Source organism: Halichoerus grypus, chromosome 8, assembly GCF_964656455.1.
Source record: "Halichoerus grypus chromosome 8, mHalGry1.hap1.1, whole genome shotgun sequence".
Taxonomy (NCBI): Eukaryota; Metazoa; Chordata; class Mammalia; order Carnivora; family Phocidae; genus Halichoerus; species Halichoerus grypus.
Window position 1 is genome coordinate 67114905 of NC_135719.1, and position 24216 is coordinate 67139120.

The window sequence follows — 24216 nt, forward strand, 5'->3', positions numbered from 1 at the left end:
GGTTGGCCCAGGCAGGGTTGGGTAGGTGGGAGAGAGGAATTATTTCTCACTGGCTATAGCCAGTTACTTTTGCGGCTCTGTGTTTGGAAGTGGTGCAGGACCTGGAGCCCTTTTATAGTAGCCTGGGTAGGTTGCTGGGTGGATGTCAGGGCTTGGCAGCTGGGTGCAGTTGGAAAGAGATCTTGCAAATAAGAGGCGGAGGCTACTATGCAAATGACGGAAGCCCAACCTCCACAGTAAGAGGGCTAGCCTCCCGCCCAGATGCGGACACTTGGCACTGGTCTGACCTCAGCGGACACCAGGGCAGCTGGCCTTAGAGGATCCAGAGAAGAGGGTGAGAGTGCTGCTGGGGAGGATCTTCAGAGCTCGGAGGGGTTGGGGGGGTGGGAGTGGTGCTGTGTTGGGAAGGTGGAGGCTGGGAGGAGGGCAGAGAAGCAAAGATTCCAAGAGGAAAGACTTCTGACCCAGACAGGGGCCCTAAACCAGAGGTTGGAGGGAGTTTGGGGCCTGATCGTTCCATCCCTCCTGTCCATGCACAGGCATTCACAGTAGAGTAGGAGGGGCTGCAGGTCCCGGTTCCCAGCTCACTAACTGCTTTCCCTTCCCTGCCTCCTCTAGGAGAAGCAGTTACTGAGGGCTTGGGGATGGAGATAGGAGGTTGGGAGTTGGGGGGGGGTGGTGGTGCTGCCTTGGACTGATAAACCACAGAAGATTAGTGCGGCGGCAGGCGGAGGGGTTCTTTGGCCAGTGTTAGTTCTTCCACCGGGTGGACAGTGGGGACCAGTGTCAGTACCTACCAGGTGTCCTGAAAAGAGTGGCATGCCTATGTGGGTCGTTGGTGATGCTTCTAAAAGCTTTGCTCCAGAAGTGAAAACAGCAGACACCTCCTCCCCAGTGCGGGTTGTAGTCATGGGGGACACCAGCTCCTTGTCACTCACTTTTCACCTCCCACCTCCCAGGCGGCAGGGTCAGCATGCTCGGCGCAAGGCCAGAGGCAGTGGTGCTCCTGGGAGCTCTGCTGACTGCATCCCTGGATCCAGCGGGTAAGTATCCGGTGCCCCTAGCTTCGGGATGTCACCCTGTACCTCCTGAGGCTGGGGGAAGAAACAGATGCAGGCGAGCTACAAGATCGGTCAAATCGCAGCGCCACTCAGCGGGATGGGAAACTTCCCAGGGCAGCCACAACGCCGCTCAGGGGTTGCCTCTCGGGTAGGGTTGGGGGCGCTCAGTGAGCGGAGAAGCGCGGGGGGAAGCCGTCGCGTCCCGCAGCGGTCGCTGGGAGGCTAGCGCTGAGGGGACCGTTCTCTGACCTGCAGGCGGCCAGGACTCACTCCCACTGCCGTGGGAAGTGCAGCGCTATGACGGCTGGTTCAACAACCTGAGGCATCACGAGCGTGGCGCAGCAGGTGCGTCCTGTGGTCCGGGGGGGAGGGCGGGGGGGTTAGGTAGGGGGCCGGGCCGCGGGAGACACGGCGCGGAGAAGCCGGGCTGTCTCCGCAGCGAACTCCTACGCACTCCTGGGGCCAGAAGACCCTGGCGAAGAGGGTCTCGCCAGTGAGGATGGGGATTTGAGGTAGGCGTAGGGAGAAGCTTGTGGGCTTGTTGGGGACGGGGTGCTCTGACAGCGCAGCTCCCTGCTTCCCACAGGCTTCCGACTGCAGCGCCTCGTGCCAGCCAATTACGCGGATGGCGTTTACCAGGCTCTAGGGGAGCCGCTGCTGCCCAACCCGCGCCTACTCAGCGACGCCGCCATGCGGGGCACAGCCGGGCAGCCATCCCGCCGCAACCGCACCGTGCTGGGGGTCTTCTTTGGTGAGAGCAAAGTGGGAGGACGCCGGGGGTGAGCAGTCACTTAGCTCAGCGCCTGGGGAGAGGGGCCCTGCGGCCCGTCTTCAAGAGCACGGGAGACGGACCCAAGACTCCCAGGCACCTCCTCCTCCGCGCTAAGCAACACTTCCAGCCCTTCTTTATCTCGAGAGATTTGGGAGTGTCGAGTCAGGGATATTCGCTCCTCTAATCTCTCTCTTACCCCTTAGGCCAAACCTAGGAGTGTCATTGGACCTCCATTATAGCTCTAGGAGCTGAGTCCCCTGCCACCGCTCTCCTACCGTATGATTATATCCTCTTTCCTCCGAAGAGAGAGGGAGAGGCAAGATCTGTTGGGAGATGGGAATTGGGGTGGGGGAGCCCTTACATTAATTATATTATTTTGATTCTTACAACAGTGTTATGAGGTGGGTGGAGAGGGTACTATATCCCCACTTTGAAAATTAGAAAAAAGAGCCGGAGCCGGTGGCAGAGCTTGCACTCCAACATGTCTTTTGACTCTTGAGAAACCTAGAGAAACTCCCTGCCCACGGGGAGTGGCGGTTCTCATCAGTTTGGCCCCCATGGCCGCAGGCTACCACGTGCTCTCGGACCTGGTGAGCGTGGAGACCCCCGGCTGCCCAGCCGAGTTCCTCAACATCCACATCCCGCCCGGGGACCCGGTGTTCGACCCCGACCGGCGCGGGGACGTGGTCCTCCCCTTCCAGAGGAGCCGCTGGGACCCCGAGACCGGACAGAGCCCCAGTAACCCCCGGGACCTGGTGAGACGAGGCGGGCGGGGTCCCGGGTTCGCGGCCAGGCCAGGGCAGGGCGGGGCGGGGAGAGAGGCTCCCACCCCCTCGCGCACCGACACCCGCCTCCGCTGCCCGACCCCCGGCTCACCCCCGGCTCACCCTCGCGGTACCCCCCGCAGACCAACGAGGTGACGGGCTGGCTGGACGGCAGCGCCATCTATGGCTCCTCGCACTCGTGGAGCGACGCGCTGCGGAGCTTCTCCGGGGGGCAGCTGGCGTCGGGGCCCGACCCCGCCTTCCCCCGGAACGCGCAAAGCCCCCTGCTCATGTGGACGGCGCCCGACCCCGCCACCGGACAGCGCGGGCCCGGGGGGCTGTACGGTGAGGCCGCGGGGCGGGCTGCGGCGGCCGGGGCGCGGGGCGGGGCGCGGGCTGCGGGCGGCAAAGCTGGTGGTCACACCGCTGCTCCTCTCCTGCCCTGCGGCCCCGCGTCGCGTGCAGCCTTCGGGGCGGAGCGAGGGAACCGCGACCCGTTCCTGCAGGCGCTGGGCCTGCTGTGGTTCCGCTACCACAACCTGTGCGCGCAGCGGCTGGCCCGCGAGCACCCGCAATGGGGGGACGAGGAGCTGTTCCAGCACGCGCGCAAGAGGGTCATCGCCACCTACCAGGTCAGTCACGCGCCCTCTCCCTGCCCCCTCCCCCCGACGGCTGCGCGGGAGACTCCGCTGCCCCGCGGGGCCCTCCATCCTCGCGCAAGCAGCCCCCGGAAACGCCCTTTTCCGGGAGGACACTGCTCCCCAGAACTGGAGCTAGCGTCTAGGAAGGGACCCCGAAGATGAAGAGCAGGCAAAGGACCGTCACACACGAGATTGGCTGTGGTTATTAGTTATTAGCCCACGCCCATCCCGTGTTCCTAGTGGGGGACAGGCATCCGCACCTGTCCTGTTGGAGTCGCCTCCCTGCTGACTGCCCCTGCCTGGCCCTCACCTCCCACCTAAGCCTTCCTGGGGCTCAGACCCTCCCAGCGTGGCTGCTCCAGCACTTGCCTCCCTTTTGCCCTCTGTTGACCCTCAGAACATCGTTTTGTATGAGTGGCTGCCCAGCTTCCTGCAGAAAACACCCCCGAAGTATGCAGGTAAGGGGATGGGGAGGGAGACTGGGAGAGCTAGCAGGAGTTTTTTGGAGGGGGAGGGAGGGTGGGTGGTTTAAGGGCTAAATGTTACTATCCTCTCTCTTCTCCCCTTCCCCCAGGATACAGCCCTTTCCTGGACCCCAGCATCTCCCCAGAGTTCCTGGTGGCCTCTGAGCAGTTCTTCTCCACCATGGTGCCTCCTGGGGTCTACATGAGGTGAGGGAGGGTCTGGCAGTGGGAGAGGCTTAGCACACTGACAGAGGTGAAGGGTCAAGGACCTTGGGGGCCTGGAGGCTTTTATACACTTCCACGGTTTAATAGAGAAGAGAAGCAGATTTGGAACCCTAAATAGGACCCTGCGGTAGGAGTTTCAAACTTAACAACCCCTCCTAATGGCTGAACTTCAGTTGCTGAGAGCAGGGTTTGTCCAGCAGCTGGGTACTCTTGTCCCTCCTTCCCTTCCCACTCTAGGTGGACACCAATCCATACCTTCAATCCACACATATTGCCACATCCCTGCTGTGTTCAAAGAAGCTCAGTCCTCAGTCTTGGCCAAACTCCTCTGAGTCCCTCACCCCACTCAACCTCATCTCAGCTTTTTCCCTGAGTTCTCATCCCATCCTTGATTCCCCATTTCAGAAATGCCAGCTGTCAGTTCCAGATGGTCCTGTACGAGGGTTTTGGCAGCTCCCCAGCTCTCAGAGTCTGCAACAGCTACTGGCGTCGGGAGGTCAGCCTGGGGTCCGGGTCAGGGGAAGGTGGGTCAATGTCAGTCTTGACACACAGGCTGGGAAAAGCAACCATTCCAGTTCTGGGGTGTTGCTGCTCCAGCTAGTAGGAGATGAAGGGGAGAATGATCAGAAAATTAGGTGGAGACAACAGCTCAAAAGAGTCTAGGACGGGCCAAGGACCCATTGTCCTGAGGTACTGCAGTGCTTTAGGGTGACAGGGACCAGGCTTTGGGAAGAGGCCCAAGAGCCTACCCTGAATGTATTGTTTTTTTCCAGAACGCCAACCTGAACAGTGCCCAGGCAGTGGACCAGCTGCTGCTGGGAATGGCCTCCCAGATTGCAGAGCTGGAGGACAGGATAGTGGTTGAAGATCTGAGAGGTGAGCTCGGGAGCCAGAGGGGATAAAGGCCCAGGGGCCAGGGAGCCTGGGGACCCTTCTGGGTGAATCAACAGGCAGACCCTAGGGTACCTACAATGCGGAGGCACAGACCCACACACTGCAAATAGCCATTAGAAGAAAAAAGCTTTTAACTTCTTTTTTTTGCTTAATTTGGGTTTAGTGTGGTTTTTATTCTAAATTACCTGTGTCTGAGTATGTGGGGGGAGGGGTGACAGCATGATCTCCTTGGTGCTTAGGTCTCTAAAGATTTTCATCCAGTCCTGTCTTGAGGTTAAGGAGGTAAAGAACAGGGAATACAGTACTTGGTGACTAGAATAGTCTTGAGTCCCAGGGGAAGATTCTTGCCAGAAAAATTGCCCCCAATCACACATGGTAACATTCCCCCCCCGCCCCCCCGGAGGCAAAGTTGATATGGGCACAGGTCACATGTTGGGAGAGCTGGGGACGGGTAGTGCCCATAGCCTAATGTAAGGCTGCTGGGCAAAGCAGGGTCAGGAGGATTCGGCCTGTAGTCTGGTCCTCTCTCCTTCTCAGACTACTGGCCCGGCCCTGGCAAGTTCTCCCGCACAGACTACGTGGCCAGCAGTATCCAACGTGGCCGAGATATGGGGCTGCCCAGCTATACCCAAGCCCTGATGGCTTTGGGGTTGGACACCCCACGGAACTGGAGTCACATCAACCCCCATGTGGACCCCCAGGTGAGAAATAGTAATGATGGCAATAGGGGCTAAAACTTTCTTGTTTTAAGCCCTGTACACGTGTAACTCATTTAATCTACATCAAGAATGTTATAGGGTAGATACTCTCATCATCCTTATCTTACCAATGACATAGTTGGTAAGTCAGTCCTAGAGACAGGATTTAAATTCAGCCAACCGACCCCAGAGTATGTTCCTCACCACTACATTGTACCATTCCTGCAGGGTGACCTGTGTTGGGTGCCATTGTCCTATTCCTGCAGGCTCCCCCCTCATGAATTGGGTGACCCTGAAGCTGCTAATCATTGGGACCAGATAGTCTGGGTAGTGGTGGTCACAGGATATGGTCCTCAGGTACCTCACAGTGGTCTCAGCATGGGAGGGACACATTGGTCCTCCCACTGGACTTGCCACTCCTGAGGGGGACTGCCTAGGAAGAGGAGACTCCCTCAGGCCTGAGGAGCAAGCCAGGCAGCTGACGGAGTCCTGTGTTTGAAGGATGGAGCCACAGTGGCTGCCGTCCCTCACATGCACATGCGCGTGTGCACACACACGTGCACACACAAACTCCTCACCTCCCGTGGTGCCCCAGGTGCTGGAGGCCACAGCTGCCCTGTACAACCAGGACCTGTCCCGGCTGGAGCTGCTCCCTGGGGGGCTCCTGGAGAGCCATGGGGACCCCGGGCCCCTCTTCAGCACCATTGTCCTTAACCAGTTTGTGAGGCTGCGGGATGGCGACCGCTACTGGTTTGAGAACACCAGGAATGGGTAAGGCCTGCCTGGGTCCCTTCCTCAGACTTCACCTTGGCCTTTGCCCCAGGCCCTTTGCAGGTGCTGTCAGCAGCCCCATGGGCCCTTGATTCCCAGCTGGCTTCCCACGCTCCTCAGCCCCTCTGGGTTTCTTCCCTCATCTGGGTCCCTGGGTCCGAGAATGCTGGAGGCTGGCAGCCCCTTCCCATCCCAACAATTCCTGGTTTTCTCCAACTTAGGCTGTTCTCCAAAGAGGAAATCGCGGAAATCAGAAACACCACTTTTTGGGATGTGCTGGTGGCTGTTACCAACGTGGACCCCAGTGCCCTGCAGCCCAATGTCTTTATCTGGCATGCAGGTGGGTGGCCTGGGAGAACATAGTGAGTGGCAACCAGAGAAAGGAGCAAGGAGGGGGGCAGCGGATCACTTGGTCCTGTCCAGGGAAGCAGGTGCCAGGCAGTCCCTTCGCTGTGGTGCTGGGAAGCCTGCAATAGGCTGCCTCCCCTAGTAGGGACTGGACTAGTTTGCAGGCTGCACTCTGTGCTCCAGCTGGGGTGGGTGCTGAGAACAGGCTATGGAAGGGAACTTACTGAGGGGAACCAGCTCCAGAGAGGTGGGCCTGGAAGGAGAATGGTACCTAGTCCTTTACCGGAGAGAGAGGAGGAGTGCCTGGCCATGAGTGAGGTGCTCAGACTTTGAGGCCTTCTGTGTCCTTTCCCTCAGGTGCCCCGTGCCCTCAGCCTCGGCAGCTCACAACCCAAGGCTTGCCCAGCTGTGTGCCCCTGACCATGTTGGACTACTTCGAGGGCAGCGGTCCTGGGTTTGGCATTACCATTGTGGCTCTCTGCTGTCTTCCGCTTGGTGAGCTCTTCACACCCTCACCTACCTCTTTTTCCCTGCCCGTCCCCCTGCCTGCCAACTGTCCCTGCCCCTCATAACCTGCTGGTCTGTGGGACGAGCTTGCTACCGTCGAAGCCCGGCTCAGCGGACCTTGTGAAGGGAGGGGCAACAGCAGAACCCTCAGTGAAGCTGCAGGTGAGGGGCTTCCCTCCCCATTGGCTCCTTCTGATCCTTTTCAGTGAGTCTGCTTATCGCTGGGGTGGTGGCCCATTTCCGGAGCCGAGAGCGCAAGAGGCTACAGAAGAAAGGCAAAGAGAGTGTGAAGAAAGAAGCAGCCAAAGATGGTGTGCCAGGTGAGATGGGAGGGGGGAGGGAAGGAGGGAGGGAGCTCGGGGGCCGGATACGGAGCCCTGGGAGAAAAACCAGGGTACAGATATGGGGAGAAAGCCAGGCTTTGGGGTGGCCTGCTCAGACTGGTAGAGTGGAATTGGCTTGAGGTCAGGGGCCTGGGTACCTCTGCTGAACCGCTCTGCCCAACCGTCCTTTCCCCAGCGATGGAGTGGCCGGGCCCCGGGGAGAAGAGCTACCCCATCACCATCCAGCTGCTCCCAGACAGGCGTCTGCAGGTCCTGGACAGGCGGCTCTCTGTGCTCCGCACCATCCAGCTGCAGCCCCCGCAGCAGGTCAGCCTCATCCTGTCCAGCAACCGCGGACGCCGGACCCTGCTGCTCAAGATCCCCAAGGAGTATGACCTGGTATGGCCATCCTGCCTCCCCTACCTGGAAGGCTCCTCCATCTCCCCTCTCTGAGCCAGTCCTGTCAACTCACCCTCTCCTCAGCTGCAGAGCTCCCCTGTGAAGGCAATGCTGGGGAGAGGCACCCTTTCAGCAGACCCTACACTCCACGTGACCCTCCCTCTGACCCCCACCTTGGGCCACTCACCTGGTTCCAGCCTGGATGGATTGGGGGGCAGCTTTTCTCCCCTTCCCTAAACTCAAGGTCCTTTTGAGGGGAGGCTGCGCCAGAGCTGAAGCTCCGAGCACCGGCACGGGTTTCCTCCCACCCAGGTACTACTGTTTAACTCCGACGAGGAGCGGGGCACCTTCGTGCAGCATCTGCAGGACTTCTGTGTGCAATGGGCTCTGGGCCTTGACGTGGCTGAGATGAGCGAGAACGAGCTGTTCAGGAGGGCTGTGACCAAGCAGCAGCGGGGCCGCATCCTGGAGATCTTCTTCAGACACCTGTTTGCCCAGGTGCCATGGCTGTGTCTTGGAGACAGGACCTGGCCCAGGGGCTGGAGGGAACTTGGGCTGGACAGGATCCTACACGGGGTGAACTAAGCTTCTGGTCTGTGGGCTGGAGACAGACAGCCTTGATTGAATCATAGCTTTGCCATTCCCTCCCTGCCTGACCTTGGGCAAGTCACGTCGTCTCTGCTCTGTATCTCCATTTCCTCATCTATTCAACAGTGATTAAAATAGGATCCACCACCTTGAGTTGCTGTGACGATTCAGTGAGATAGTCCATATCAGTGGTTCTCAAAGCGTGGCCCCTGGACCAGCAGTAGCCGCCTCACCTAACCTCACCTGGGGATTTGTTAGAAATATAAAGCCTCAGCACTCCCCACCCAACTTAGTAAATCCGAAACTCTGCTGTTGGGGCCCACAAGCCCTCCAGGGGATTCTGATACACTTTCAGGTTTGAAAAACACTGTTCTATGTATAGTGTTTAGCCCAGGTGCTTGGTACATTGTAGGCATTTAACAAGTGGTAGTTACATGTATAGGACTTTTAAAATCTTTGCACAATGGGCAGGTACCAAATCAGGCACGTGGTAGCCCTGTCTAAATTGACAAAAGAACATATCCCTAGCCTCTTTCTGCCTTTCCACTCCTGTCTACTTCATCTTCTGTCCCCAGTATAGGCTCTTTCATTTTGCAACCCCATCTTTGCCCTTTCTCATTCCCACCCTCCCCCCTTGAGACCTAGCACCATTCCTACTCTATAAAGCTCCTGGATCTTGGGTCCAGGGAGAAAATGGACTGGCTGCTAGAGATTTGAGTCACCACCTCAACAGGAGAGCAGAGGCCCAAGTCAGAAGTATATCTAAGGACCGGGAATGGCCACCAGGGCTCACCGTTTCTGAATTGGACTTTGGGGAGATGGGAAGGGTCACTGAACTGTATCCAGCCCAGGCCTCACCTCCTTCTCTCTTGCTCTCTCTGCTGCTGCCCGAGTGCAGGTGCTGGACATCGACGAGGCGGACGCAGGGACCCTGCCCCTGGACTCATCACAGAAGGTACGGGAGGCCCTGACTTGTGAGCTGAGCAGAGCTGAGTTTGCCGAGTCCCTGGGCCTCAAGCCCCAGGACATGTTTGTGGAGTCCATGTTCTCCCTGGCTGACAAAGATGGCAACGGCTACCTGTCCTTCCGGGAGTTTCTGGACATCCTGGTGGTCTTCATGAAAGGTAGGGGGAGGGTGGGCCGTTCCAGGAACCAGCAATCTTTCAGCACAGAGGTGACCTGCATCCTTCTTTCTCTTCCCAGGCTCCCCAGAGGACAAGTCCCGCCTGATGTTCACCATGTATGACCTTGATGCAAATGGCTTCCTCTCCAAGGATGAGTTCTTCACCATGATGCGGTATGGTATGGGCCCTTCCAGTTCTGAGACTCCCTGCTGTTTGAAACAGGGAAAGTCAAATCAGAGGGTGGGCGAGGAGGCAATGTGACTATCTGTATTGACAGGTGGCTTAGCTACTGCTTCCTAGACTCTCAGAGCCTCCAGCTTCTTAAGTTTATCTGGCCAGGCCCCTGACTCCAGGAGGGTCTATTGTCTGCACTGTCTATACCAGCCAGAAAATTCTCCCTCCCTAGTTAAAAACAAACAAACCAACAACAACAACCAAACCAATATGACTAATAACAGAAGTCTACTAGCCTGTTTTGGATGCCTTTGGACCTTTGTAAACTCTTGTTACCATACATAACACTGTGCTTTGCACTGTGAAATAATGAATGGAGGACAGATGACCTTGGTCACTCTTCCTGTATTAATCACCATGACATGTGGGAGGAGAAACATGGGAAGTTCCTCTATATTCCAAACCTTCTTTCTTCCTGCTGCGTAAGCTATTTCTGATTATGGTGTGCTGATAAAGATCAGTTTTGAGGACGCCTGGGTGGCTCAGTTGGTTAAGTGTCTGCCTTCGGCTCAGGTCGTGGTCCCAGGGTCCTGGGATCGAGCCCCACATCGGGCTCCCGGCTCAGCGGGGAGCCTGCTTCTCCCTCTGACCCTCTCCCCTCTCGTGCTGTTTCTCTCTTTCTCTCTCTCTTGCAAATAAATAAATAAATAGATAAATAAATAAATAAAATCTTAAAAAAAAAAAAGTCCAGTTTTTAGTGCATAGACTTCTTATTCCTGAAGACACTGTTCCGGTAATAGAGTCCTCTTCAGCTCCCTAAGGCCAGGGGTCTTATTTCTCCTTTGTTTCCCACTGAATCCACCTCTTCTGCACTGTGATTGGCACACAGCAGGTATTCCAAACAAACTTACCTGAATCAGGTGCAATAAATGAGCAAATGAATAAATAGAATGCATAAAATGGTGCGGAGTCTTTTACCTTTCCTACCTCAAGCCTTTCTGTTGCTTTCAGCATTCCCCCTAACTGCCGCATCCCTCTTGCAGCCCAGATCCCACAACTGGGCGTGGGCGTCTGAAAGGCTGGGGTGAAGCTGCCTGGGTGGCTCAGTCGGTTAAGTGTCCGACTCTTGATTTCAGCTCAGGTCATGATCTCAGGGTTGGGGGAGCAAACCCTGCGTTGGGTCCATGCTCAGCGTGGAGCCTGCTTGAGATTCTCTCCCTCCATTCTTCCCCCTAATCTCTCTCTCTCAAATCAATCATCAATCAATCTTTAAAAGGCAAGGGTGAAGCCGGCTGCTGGCCATCCCTCACTGGGTGTGCCATTGCGGGCCCAGGCCTGGGTGAGGCTCTAGGGAATCCAGGAGAGGGTCCTTGACCCCCAGGGCTGAGCAACCACCGTCTCCTCCTTTACCCAGTTGTGACTCTTGCTCAGTCTCACTTGGACGATGCCTTTTTTAAATGTGTTTGCTGTGCCATGCACACAAAGGTCTCTTTCTGTTGGACTCACACAAACGTGCATGGTTGGTTGGTTTGTATCCCAAAGCACAAGCTAAGAAAAAAGTATGGCCGCTGCATCTGCCACTCCGGGTTCTATCAGATGGGGTGTGGAGACACCCCTGCGTGCACCCTGGGGTGTTGGCACAAGGAAGCAGCAGCCTTGTAGCCACATCTCCTCCCCCCACACCCGGGCTATCTGTGCCCCCATTGGACTGTGAAAGGGGGAGGCCAGCGGTGGCGTGGGATGTGTCAACACGAGAGAGGGGGCAGAGAGCCTGCCACGCAAGAAGTCCATGGCCCATCTGGAAGTGTCCCTACACTAAATGGACGTTCATCCCACCTCTCAATGCCCCCTTGTTTGAGGGCTGCTTTCTCTAATTGGTCAAGGTCACTTTCAATTTCAAACCTTCGGCCACCCCACCCAGCCTCATGTCAGCTGCAGGCTCGATGAACACCTTCTCAGTGCCATTTCCTGGGTCACTGGTAACCACATTAGATAATCTGGGGCCCGCCCCACCCTGCGCCTGCCTGAACCTGACCTTGCCGGATGACAGGTGGTTCTGTCTCTCCTCCTCCCCCAGGTCCTTCATCGAGATCTCCAACAACTGCCTGTCCAAGGCCCAGCTGAAGGAGGTGGTGGAGTCCATGTTCCGGGAGTCCGGCTTCCAGGATAAGGAGGAGCTGACGTGGGAGGACTTCCACTTCATGCTGCGGGACCATGACAGCGAGCTCCGATTCACGCAGCTCTGCGTCAAAGGTGGAGGTGTGTACGTAAGAAGTGGTAGGAGTCAGGGAGGGGTGTTCCTTCAAAATGAGAGTTACTGGTGGATAGGACCCAGGTTTTATTTCTCCCCAAGTCTTTTGTGCCTAGTATAGAGCCCGGCACTTAGGGTGTCACACACAGCTGTGCAATTTGCGCACTGCACAAAGATGCCTCCTGAGAGGTCGGGGTGGGCTGGGTGGCTACATGCTACTCACTAAGCTCGTGCACATTGGCCTGGGGCGTATCTAGTCAGAGGAAGAGGCATTATTTTCTTTATACAAAGGATGCAGGGTTGCATCTGCCTGCAGCGGTTCCCTTTCCTAATTGTGCCAAGTCACCACCTCGTCTAGCAGTGGCTGCCCTGTGTACAATGGGTGCTCAGTGTGGGCAGTGAGGGGAACAAGGCAGGAACAAGAGATGAGAACGTGACAAAGTCACTAGCAAGTGCGGTGGCAGCCTTCCTAGAGAAGTGGGTGGGAGCGGTCTCCCACGCTTCCAGACTCTCGTTCTTCACTTCAGGTGTTGGAGGCATCTTTAAACCAAACATCAGCTGTCGAGTCTCATTCATCACTCGGACTCCGGGGGAACGGTGAGCAGGAATGGGGTATCAGCAGGTCCCCTGAAGAGAAATGAAGGAAGTAGGGCTGGCTGAGTCAGTCCCTGGGACCAGATATTTGCCCTCTGAAAGTAGCTCTTAGTCCATGATTGATCCTGGCCCAAATTCCAGTGCTTCCCACACCCCATGTGGCTCAGGAACCTGGCTCTCTCCCTGCCACTCCAGGACAGAATCCTTCTCTAAAACATATGACCGGATCATATTCATTCATTCTGCCCTGCTTCTCCTGCCTGGCTTCCCTCTGACCAGTTTTATGGACAGGTTCTCTGGGCAGGGATGGGTCCCAGGATCCATCCCCATCTCCTGAAGTTCTGGTCTGGGGGTTCTTCTCCTGGCTGCAAAGACAAGGGGAGAATAAGCCCTATTTTCCATTTCTCAGGTCCTGCTCCCAGAAACTGGAGCTCCCTGCCTCAGAAGCCCCAGAGCTGGGAGGCCCTGGGCTGAAGAAGAGGTTTGGCAAAAAGTGAGTATTTTCCAGAACCTCGGGCCCAAGGAAACATGGGGAGAAGTCTCAGAGTCTCTGGCCCTGCCCACCCCCCCATGGACACACCAGGTCATGTGTCTCATTCCCTGACTGGTGGGCCACAGAGTCAAAGGATTCTTCAACATCTTCCAACCTCTGCACCCTCGTCATCAGGCAGGGGCTTGGCACTCAGAGGCAATACTGAGATGGCAGTAAGGGGTCTCCTGGCTCCTGCCTTCTTTGGGCACAGCAGCAAGGCCTGTGCAGGGAGCAGCAAGAGGGAAGGACAGATGGACAGAGGAAGATGAAGTGGAGTAGTGGGGAGACAGAAGAGTGGGGTAGATGGAGCAAATAAAGATGAGGTAAAAGTTGGGGTGGGGAGAGGAGTCTACTCCCCGGATGCTGTTTCCTTCATCTGTTCTGGCCCCTCTTGACCCTGCCAGGTTACCAGGTCTCCTTCATGGGGTGGCATTCAGGGGAGGCTGGGGTGCCCTGGTCTCACGGCCACCTGCTTCCCATGGCTGCAGGGCAGTGGGGCCCACTCCCCGGCTGTACACGGAGGCGCTGAAGGAGAAGATGCAGCGGGGCCTCCTGGCCCAGAAGCTTCGGCAGTACAAGCGCTTCGTGGAGAACTACCGGCGGCACATTGTGTGCGTTGCCGTCTTCTCGGCCATCTGCGCGGGCCTGTTTGCAGAGCGGGCCTACTGTAAGAGCTCCGAGTTGCGGGCAGTGGGAAGGGAGATGTAGAGAGCCTTCTGGTGGCTCTCCCCACTGGAGCCCAGGCGTGCCGACTCAGGCCCGGGCCCCAGCCTCTGTGCCATGCTGATCCACCCCTCGCCCCCTCCCCAGACTATGCCTTTGCCTCGCCACCCTCGGGCATCGCAGAGACCACCTTTGTGGGCATCATCCTGTCCCGGGGCACGGCCGCCAGCATCTCCTTCATGTTCTCCTACATCCTGCTCACCATGTGCCGCAACCTCATCACCTTCCTGCGAGAGACCTTCCTCAACCGCTACGTGCCCTTCGACGCCGCCGTGGACTTCCATCGCTGGATCGCCATGGCTGCTGTTGTCCTGGCCAGTGTGTGGCTCCTGGGCACCCTCGCCCCCACTGTCGCAGCCCCCTGGGTCTAGCTGTGGGGGAAACAGTGAGGAGACCGGAGCTACTTATACTCCCCTCTCTCCTCCCTGGGCCTCCTCTGTCCCTCAGGGTGGGAGGTGCCATCGGCCCTGGGTGGCATCTCTAACAGGGTCTCTCTCAGTTTTGCACAGTGCTGGCCACGTGGTCAATGTCTTCATCTTCTCAGTCAGTCCCCTCAGCCTGCTGGCCTGCATCTTCCCCAACGTCTTTGTGAATGATGGGTCAGTTCTGGGGAGGGCTCCCCCTTGGGACACTTGGGGCAGGCTGAAAGGCATAATGGAAAAGAAATAGATGGCCCTAGACACACTACTCTTCCTTTGAATGAGAGTGAGAAGCCTGCTGGGGAAGCTGAAAGGTGACTTCCTTGCCCTGGAAGGAAGCTGGCCATGATTAGCCAGGAAAGATGTTCTGGAGATCAATTGGAGACCCTTTCCCACGTGTACTTGGCATAGAGCGTGGCGTCTTAGCTTATCGTCCATTCACTGGGCAAACATCTATGGAGCACATCTTACGTGCCCATACAGGTGCCAGAGAACAAGCAGGCCAAATTCACACAACCATTCAGCAAATACTGAGTAACTACTACGTGCCTGGCATTGTTTGCGCATAGGGATTAGAGCAATGAGCAGAGCAGAGCCACACCCTTGCCTCCACGGAGCTTATGAAGCAACTGTCAGCTACAGTAGGAGAGTTCAAGATAACACAGGAGGAAGAACGACCGATAGAGCCGAGGGTAGATCTATGGGAGGTTGGGTGCCATGTTCCTGGAACGGACCCATGGCCATCTGAGTGGAGCCCCAGTAAGCTCAGCAGTCAGGGCCGGCGGGAGCAGCATCACATTGTGACAATGGGGGAGCCAAACCTACCCCAGCCAGAAGCTCCATATATCTTTGTCCTACAGGTCCCAGCTTCCCCAAAAGTTCTACTGGTGGTTCTTCCAGACGGTCCCAGGTAGGGAGTGGGGCTGTATGTGGGGTCTGGGGGTTCTATCTGAGGATCTCTGCTTGTCTTCATCTTCCCATGAGTACATCCTTGTTTATAGTGGTCATGGTTTCTTTCTAGTCTCCAGGACAAGCCCCAGCTGCAGCCCCTGCAGGCAAGCTGTTCTGGGGGCCAGGGAGGTCAGAGAAGGAGGGCAGAATGGGGGAATGCTCTGTTGTATTGTCAGCCCATGCAGAGGTCCTGAGAGTATTCTCTGACCCTGTCCCCCTGCTCCCAGGTATGACAGGGGTGCTCCTGCTCCTGGTCCTGGCCATCATGTATGTCTTTGCCTCCCACCACTTCCGGCGCCGCAGCTTCCGGGGCTTCTGGCTGACCCACCACCTCTACATCCTGCTCTACGTGCTGGTGAGGGCTTCCTCTGGGCAAGGCCAGGCCATGGGGCAGGGATGAGCAGGGTAGGGAGCAGGCTGAATTGGACCTAAGATCTCAGAATGAGACCCTGAGGTGGGAGACCCCAGTCTCTAAAGTCTATACCAGCTTCATCTACCCAGCCCAGGCTGAGGGCCCAGTCAGGAAGTGTCTGGACAACAGGAGTGCATGAAGGGGGCCTGGCTGGGCCTGAGCTGTACTAACTGGCTGTGTCTCCAGCTCATCATCCATGGCAGCTTCGGCCTGATCCAGCTGCCCCGTTTCCACATCTACTTCCTGGTCCCGGCACTAATCTATGGGGGAGACAAGCTGGTGAGCCTGAGCCGGAAGAAGGTGGAGATCAGTGTGGTGAAGGCGGAGCTGCTGCCTTCAGGTACCAGGCCCAGCCTGACCCCAGGGAGGGAACATTGGAAGCCAACTCATGGGATGTGTGGAGACAGCTCCCCAGGCCTCCAGACCACCATTGAGGCTTCTGATAGCCCCTTGGGGAACCTGTGCAACTTTCCTGATGCGAACGGAGCCCCAGCTATGTTTGCCCCCAGGATGACTTGCAAACAATGAGAAATGACCATGAGAAGAGGCAGTTGGAAGTGCATACAGAGAGGTGTTTTGTTTTGTTTTGTTTTGTTTTGTTTTGTTTTGTTTTTTAAAGATGTGATTCATTTATTTGACAGAGAGAGCGAGAGCAGGAACACAAGCAGGGGGAGCGGGAGAGAGAGAAACAGGCTTCCTGTTGAGCAGGGGGCCGGATGGGGGGCTCAATCCCAGGACCCTGGGATCATGACCTGAGCTGAAGGCAGAAGCTCAACGACTGAGCCACCCAGGCCTCATACAGAGAAGTTTAAGGACAACACAGACCCCCCCTTGTGTGTGGCCTGGGTGCAGCTTGGGGAACCATATATACCCCTCCCTTCTCCTAGAATAACCCCCCTTCAGAGATGGGCAATTGGCCCACATTTCGAGAGCCTGTTTTTGAGAGTCCCTGTTGACCAGGGTGGGGGTTCACATCACTGTGGAGGCTGACAGATGATTTTAGCTGTTGTGGGACCATTTAATCTTCAGGACTAAGTAAGAAAATTAACCCCATTTCAACTTTATGTCAGTTAAGATTACTCAAGGACAAAGCCTCAGCATGGTGTTAGTACACCCTTTGCACTCTGCAGTACTCACAAATCAACTTTTTTTTTTTTCCTTTTAATCAACTTTTTTTTAACAAAGAGAGAACAGGCCTGAAGCTCAGCGATGGTCAGGTACCAAACAGTATCCAGTTAAAATCTGATAAAATTTGGTGCCTTCTATTTAGAACACATGATACTGGTTTTCCACCCATCTTAGTGATCTGAAGTTTGTCAAGGTAAATCAAATTGAAAAAGTAAGTCAATTTAAAGAAAAACATTAGGTAAACAATAATGCAGAGGTGTCCAGAAATGGCCCATCACAAAGGTAATTCTCAAACAGTGGAGGTTTGGTAAACACTGAGATGGTCCTTGGGGAACCTGAGGTCCCCTGACCTGTAGGCTGATATTCAGGACAGTGGTATAGGGCCTGGGCCTTTCATGGGAATAAGGAGTGGAGGGGAGGAGAGAGCTGGAACCAGAGCAGAGAAACCCAACTCTTGGGTTACCCAGGAAAGAGAGAAGGGGATCCTCCAACTCCCACCCCGAGGAACTCCACTTGCTCAGACCATATGCCCACTCCCTGTGCCTGACCCTGTCCCCCTGCTCCCAGGTATTTTAGCTGTTGTGGGACCATCTAATCTTCAGGACTAAGTAAGAAAATTAACCTCATTTCAACTTTATGTCAATTAAGATTACTCAAGGACAAAGCCTCAGCATGGTGTTAGTACACCCTTTGCACTCTGCAGTACTCACAAATCAACTTTTCTTTTTCTTTTAATGAACTTTTTTAACAAAGAGAGAACAGGCCTGAAGCTCAGCTATGGTCAGGGTGGGAGTTGGAGGGTGCCTCAGGTGTGTGGAGAAGACAGGGTATCTGCCAGTCCTCAGGTACTAGGAGCAAGGCTTCTGATCCCTGCCCTTGCCTGCCTCTGACCTCCAGGAGTCACCCACCTGCAGTTCCAGCGGCCCCAAGCCTTTGAGTACAAGTCGGGACAGTGGGTGCGGATCGCCTGCTTGGCTCTGGGGACCACTGAGTACCACCCGTTCACACTGACTTCTGCACCCCATGAGGACACTCTCAGCCTGCACATCCGGGCGGCAGGGCCCTGGACCACTCGGCTCAGGGAGATCTACTCACCTCCAACGGGAGATGGCTGTGCCAGATACCCGAAGGTGACCAGACCCAGGCCAGATGAGCTACCCGCCCCCACATCCCCTTAGTAGGCCTTGGCCCTGCATCCCCAGGCTCCCCACTGTGTTCTTCCCCTCCGCAATCCAGAGACTGGTCTTTCCAAGTAATGCCATGGTACCCCCTTTCTCCTCACTCCATAAACATACCTGCCTTTCCCTGCCTCCCATTTCTAGCTTCAGAACTATTGTGGTGGTGGAGCTTAACTCAAACCCACTCCTCCTCTTGCAGCTATACCTTGATGGACCATTTGGAGAGGGCCACCAGGAATGGCATAAGTTTGAGGTGTCAGTGCTGGTGGGAGGGGGCATTGGGGTCACCCCCTTTGCCTCCATCCTCAAAGACCTAGTCTTCAAGTCATCCTTGGGCAGCCAAATGCTCTGTAAAAAGGTGAGTGTCTCTCTCCCATTCTTTGAAGCAATGGGAACAGACTGCCTGATTGTGTCCCCATGTCACAGCAGAGTAATATGAGGAAAAGCCCTAAGCTCCTAGACACTGACTCTGCTGGGGTCGTTCGTACGCAGTTGTCCACGTGCCCAACATTTGAGGGAGGGTAGGAGGTATAGACAGAAGGGCCTCTGCTGGGGTCTGTTGGTTAAAAGCTTGTGGGGCTGCCGAGGTTTGGTGTCTGTGGGTGGTCAGAGGCTTTCTGGCCTCTCGGTGAAGGCATCTGGAGTGGGGGAACCTTGAGCTGAGCCAGGTCCTGAGCTCTCGCCATGTGTCCCCAGATCTACTTCATCTGGGTGACGCGAACCCAGCGGCAGTTTGAGTGGCTGGCTGACATCATCCGGGAGGTGGAGGAGAATGACCGCCAGGACCTGGTGTCCGTGCACATCTACATCACCCAGCTGGCCGAGAAGTTTGACCTCAGGACCACCATGCTGGTAGGTCAGGGCCAGCCGGCCAGGGTGGCTAGGTGGGTCACCATCTAGACTAAGAACTGACCCTGGCTCTGCTTGGTTGTGACCTTCCTCCTCTACTTCCTCTCCCAGTACATCTGTGAGCGGCACTTCCAGAAGGTGCTGAATCGGAGTCTGTTCACGGGCCTGCGCTCTATCACCCACTTTGGCCGTCCCCCCTTTGAGCGCTTCTTCAAGTCCCTGCAGGAGGTCCACCCGCAGGTCAGTCCCACCCCACCTGTCCTGGGACCCTGACCTTCCCCTTCCAGGATATCCTGCCCTCAAGCACCCTGCAGATGTAATCTGAGGGGAGGACCACCCCATGCCAGCCCCAGGATAGGGTCAAGTGTGGAGGAAGGCTTCAAGCCCAACCCCCTGCTGCCCTCAGCTCAAACCTCCTCCTTAGGGCCGGGGTCAATGCCTTGGTCATTCCAGCAGGCTTGAGAAGCAGCTTCTTCCCAGGGTGAGCATCTTAAGCCTTCAGGGCTCTCCTTTCTGCAACCGTTCCCCTCAACACACTTGACAGGTACCGAAGATTGGGGTGTTCAGCTGTGGCCCTCCAGGAATGACCAAGAATGTAGAGAAGGCCTGTCAGCTCATCAACAGGCAGGACCAGGCCCACTTTGTGCACCACTACGAGAACTTCTGAGAACCTCTGAGAACTTCCTGGTTCCTGTTTCCCCTCTGTGGGCAGCCCTGCCAACAGTTTCTCAGTCAGAATCCACCTCAGGCCTCAGCTAGAAAGCTGGAAGCGCCCCTCCCTCATGGCCTCATCTGTCCTATGCTCTGAGAAGGTAGAGAAGGCCCCTCCGGCTCAAGTCACAGCAGGTTATGGCAAACAAAAGCAGGGTGGGGACAGCCCCTGCCTTGTGACATCAGTAGAGGTGAAGAGGTACAACAGCGGTTGCCTCTAATAGGTCCCCATGTCTCTGTTTTCCTTACACAAAATCGATGTGTTGCTTTGGTATTTTCTTGGCCAAGGCACTTGAGGGATGATGGGGTGGGGATATCTGATGTGAAGAGAGAGCTAAGTGGGACTCACCTCAGAGCCTACCTCAGAAGCCATGATGCTTTGAACCTGGACAGTCACACTCTATTCAGTCTCTGAGGCCTTGTCCCTCCAGCTCTGCTCCCGACCCCTTCTTGCTCCTAAAGGGAGCTCAGAGAACAAGCATGGCTCCCTAGTACTGATGTTCCGGTGGTCAACCAGCAATGCCTACTGCTGTGAACATTTTGTGGCCCCTTTCTGAGCCTGTGGAGCAGCCCCTGGGCTCTGAGACCAAGGGAATCCAGCCTGTCTTCCAGATGCCCAAAACTCCCTCTCAGTTCCCTATTCCCACAGGAGAGGGGTGACCAGCTGTCCTGGTTTGCCCAGGACACTCTCCATACAACCACTGAAAGTCTCCTGTCCTCGGAAACACCTCAATCCCAGGCAACTCAAAGTTGGTCACCCCACACAAGAGGCAGCCTGGGATGTCACCTCCATACTCGGCTCTTTGAGACACTTCCTTTTCCTTCTGTAACTGACCCTTTCCTGAAAAGCTGAGCTTTAGTTTTTTTTAATATAAATTTAAGTATAATTTGTATACAGCAAAGTGTACAAATCTTAAAGTTACGTGTACATGTGTTAACACTACCCAAGTCAAGATATAGAACATTTCCATCACCCTCAGAAACTTCCTTGTACCCCTTCCAGTCAGTCTCCCTCAACCAGTAGAAGCGACCACTGATGTGATTTCTGTCACTCCAGATTAGTTTTGGTCATACTGAATGCATCCTTTGGAAACTGGCTTCTTTCACTCAGCACAATGTCCTTGTGATTCATCCATATTGTTGTGTGTATCAGTAGTATATTCATTTTCATTGCTGAGTTGTATTCCACTATAGAGATGTGCCAAAATGTTTATCCATTCTTCTATTGATGGACATTTGGGTTGTTTCTAGTTTTTGATAATTCTCAATAAAACGTCAATGAACATTCTCGCACCTGTCTTTGGTGGACATAATGCATTCATTCCTCTTGGGTATGTATCTAGGAGTGGAATTGCTGGGTCACAGAGTTCGCCAGCCAACCTGTGGCAGGGAGAGTTTCTGCCCATCTCCGTATGCCTGCCCCAGGCTCCTCTCCTCATTGGTCCCACCCAACCTCTTCCTACAGCCCAAATGCCTTTGGCTCCCAACCCTCTATATTGAAGGAATCTCTCTGACAGAAGTGAAAGAACGCTGGCTCAGAGACCAGGATTCTGGTGCCAACTTTACCCCTAAGTAGCTACAAAGGAAAAACCCTTAACTTCTCTGAGTCTGTTTCCTCATATATTAAAATGTCTATGTGGGTATTAGGAAGTCAGACAGCAATACTGGCCCAGAAAATGATTCAGATGAGAAAATGTATGTGTTGTGTGCCAGGCTCAGCCTACCAATAATCAGTGTTGTAGCTGGACCAGCCCTTGGGGTTCTCCTTATGATTGCTAGACGCCCTCAGGAATAACCATCAGGAGACTTTGAAAGAGATGAGGTTTATTACTTGTAAGTGTTGGAAATTACATGACACACCTGGGGCCACACACTGAGGTCATAGCTCGGGCTTGGGATTCTGCTTCTACTGGGCTAGAGGGTGGGTGCTTAGGGTTTTGCAAGCTCACTCTTTATTGGTGAATTTAAAACAAGAGTGGAGGGGCATCTGGCTAGCTGGGTTGGTAGGAGGAGCATGTGACTCTTGATCTCAGGGTTGTGAGTTTGAGCCCCATGTTAGGTGGAGAGTACTTAAAAATAAAATCTTTTTTAAAAAAACCCATAAGAGGGGTGCCTGGGTGGCTCAGTCAGTTAAGCATCCAATTCCTGATTTTGGTTCAGGTTATGATCTCAGGGTTGTGAGATTGAGCCCCAGCGTGGAGCCTGCTTAAGATTCTCTTTCTGCCCCTCAACACCTCTAAAAAAAATTTAAAAACTCCATAAGAGTGGGAATTGAAAGTACAGGAGGAGAAAAAACAAGCAGCTCAAATAGTCAGTTATCAAACAAACTTCAACATAGATTTCTAAAACAATGGAGCTTTGACTGGTGAGGTGGGAGGGATCGCATCCTGGCTCTTTATCCAATCGTGTGGCTGGCAACGTGTTTATTCAAGATAGCCATCTCTTAAATGACTGTCTCTTTTTTTCTGTATTTATTGAGAAATAATTAACCTGTATCACTCTATTACTGTGTAAGTTTAAGAAGTACAGCATAATGGTTTGATTTACATATATTGTGAAATGATCACCACAATAGCTTCAGCTAACATTCATCATCTCATATAACTACCATAAAAAGAAAAAAAGAAAAGAAAAAATCATTTTTTTCTCCTTGTGATGAGAACTCTTAGGATTTACTCTCTTAACATCTTTCCTATATATCACACAGCAGTGTTAGCTAATGTAATGTTGTACATTACCTCCCTAGTACTTATTTATGTTATACCTGGAAGTTTGTACCTTTTGATCCCCTTTCTCCACTTCCCCCTCCCCACCCCCACCTCTGGTAACCACAAATCTGATCTCTTTTTCTATGAGTTTGGAGGCGTTTTTTGTTGTTGTTCCATATATAGGTGAGGTCATACAGTATTTATCTTTCTCTGCGTGACTTGTTTCACTTGGCATAATGCCTTCAAGCTCCATCCATGTTACCACAAAGGTAGAATGTCCTCATTTTTTATGACTGAATAATATTCCATATATATACTTACATACCACAACTTCTCTATCCATTTATCCACTGATGGACACTTGAGTTATTTCTGTGTCTTGGTTAATGTGAATAATGCTTCTATGAATACGGCAGTACAAATACCTTTTCAAGTTAGCATTTCTGTTTCCTTTAGACATATCCACCATATGTCTAGAGGTGGAATTGCTGGATCATATGGTAGCTCTATGTTTTCTTTTTAGAGGATCTTCCATACTGTTTTTCACAGTGGCTGCACCAAATTACCATCCTCTTAACAGAACAGTACACAAGGGTCCCTTTTCTTCTTAGCCACACCAGCATTTGTTATCTCTTATGTTTTTGATGATGGCTATTCTAACAGGCGTGAGGTTTTAGTTTGCATTTCCCTAATGACTAGTGATAGTGAGCATCTTTTCATGTACCTGTTGATCTTTTGTATGTCTTCTTTGGTACTTTGACCATTTTTTAAAAGATTTTATTCACTTATGAGAGAGAAAGAGAGCAGGGGGAGGAGCAGAGGGAGAGGGACAAGCAGACTCTGCACTGAGCATGGAGCCCAAGGCAGGGCTCTATCCCAGGACACTGAGATCATGACCTGAGCCAAAACCAAGAGTCAGATGCTCAACTGGACTGAGCCAATGCCTCAGTCAAAATCCAAAGTTAAGTTAGTCACGTGCATTAAAAAAAAAATAGAAAAGGAAGGAAGAAAAGAAGGAAGGAAAATAAAGAATAAGAAAGAAAGAAAGAAAAAAAGGAAAGAAGGAAAGAAGGAAAGAAGAAAGAAAAAATTATCAAGGTTTGCACTATACTATAAGAATGTATTATATAATTGCAATATGTGATGATTATTAATCTACCTATTTATTAACACCATCAAGCCTATGAGCTTCCAGCCCTCCTACTCCTCACTGGTGCACAACCAGTGATTAATCCTAAACTCTAGTCCCTTAAGTCTCGACCTTAGCTTATTCCCAAATCTGGCTCATCAGTGCCTTCCTTATTCCTTTCTAAAGACTACTCAAAGTATTTATCTGCCCCATCTTAACTCACCTCTCCTTGCCAGACTAGAGAATGTTGTTGATATGGCTGCCATGATTATCCATAACACTCTACTCAGCCCTACCCTCCCTGCCATGCTAGAGCCTGAGGATCTCCTGAAGACTCCATGATCATGCTTGACCAGACACCACACAATGTCAAGTGCATGTCCAGCTCAACAGAGGGACGTGCCATCATGATCTTGAATAGCCTCAGGTGGCCTGGCCTCCGTTCTGACTCCCTACTCCAGCCAGGTTCTCAATGTCAACACTAGGTATATATTCTTGTGATCTGGCTGCTCAGTCTAACCTTGCCCAGATTTCTAGTAAGCCATTTGTTGCTGAGATAAGAGTAAGGGCCCCTGGGGTACGCCAGGAACAGGCAGCCAACACATGATGTGCCTTTGGGTTGAGAAAATGAGGTCATCGACTACACAAGTGGGTGTAGGGGAGAGGACAGACTCTGGAAAATTATGTAAACAAGGGAAGCCACAAAAATACCTCAGGGAAAGAGGACTGGGGAAGTGGACTTAGAGGAAATTCATGGAAACGTTCATCCTAACAGTGTAAAAGGGAACAAACCTCTACCTCAGGTCACAGATGTTGATCTCAGGCCTTGGGACAAAGCCCAACGCAAATTCTGCCTCGAAGGGATAGAGATAAGGATG

General features: G+C 53.7%; 1 protein-coding gene across 1 annotated transcript; it reads left to right on the forward strand.

The window, feature by feature from the left end:
* Positions 1-285: 285 nt before the first annotated feature.
* On the forward strand, positions 286-20778 carry DUOX2 (dual oxidase 2). Its single transcript, XM_036070806.2, has 34 exons — positions 286-334; positions 960-1043; positions 1317-1406; positions 1648-1812; positions 2401-2588; positions 2741-2942; positions 3063-3229; positions 3636-3696; positions 3813-3909; positions 4333-4423; positions 4701-4803; positions 5359-5522; positions 6115-6290; positions 6512-6630; positions 6996-7133; positions 7352-7465; positions 7665-7867; positions 8180-8365; positions 9354-9579; positions 9659-9752; positions 11831-12012; positions 12532-12601; positions 13008-13091; positions 13619-13797; positions 13941-14171; positions 14353-14452; positions 15133-15182; positions 15451-15578; positions 15822-15975; positions 17661-17893; positions 18141-18299; positions 18638-18793; positions 18902-19030; positions 19335-20778. The coding sequence occupies exons 2-34, from the start codon at positions 974-976 to the stop codon at positions 19455-19457; spliced, it is 4632 nt and encodes a 1543-aa protein (XP_035926699.2). The 5' UTR covers positions 286-334; positions 960-973; the 3' UTR covers positions 19458-20778.
* Positions 20779-24216: the final 3438 nt, after the last annotated feature.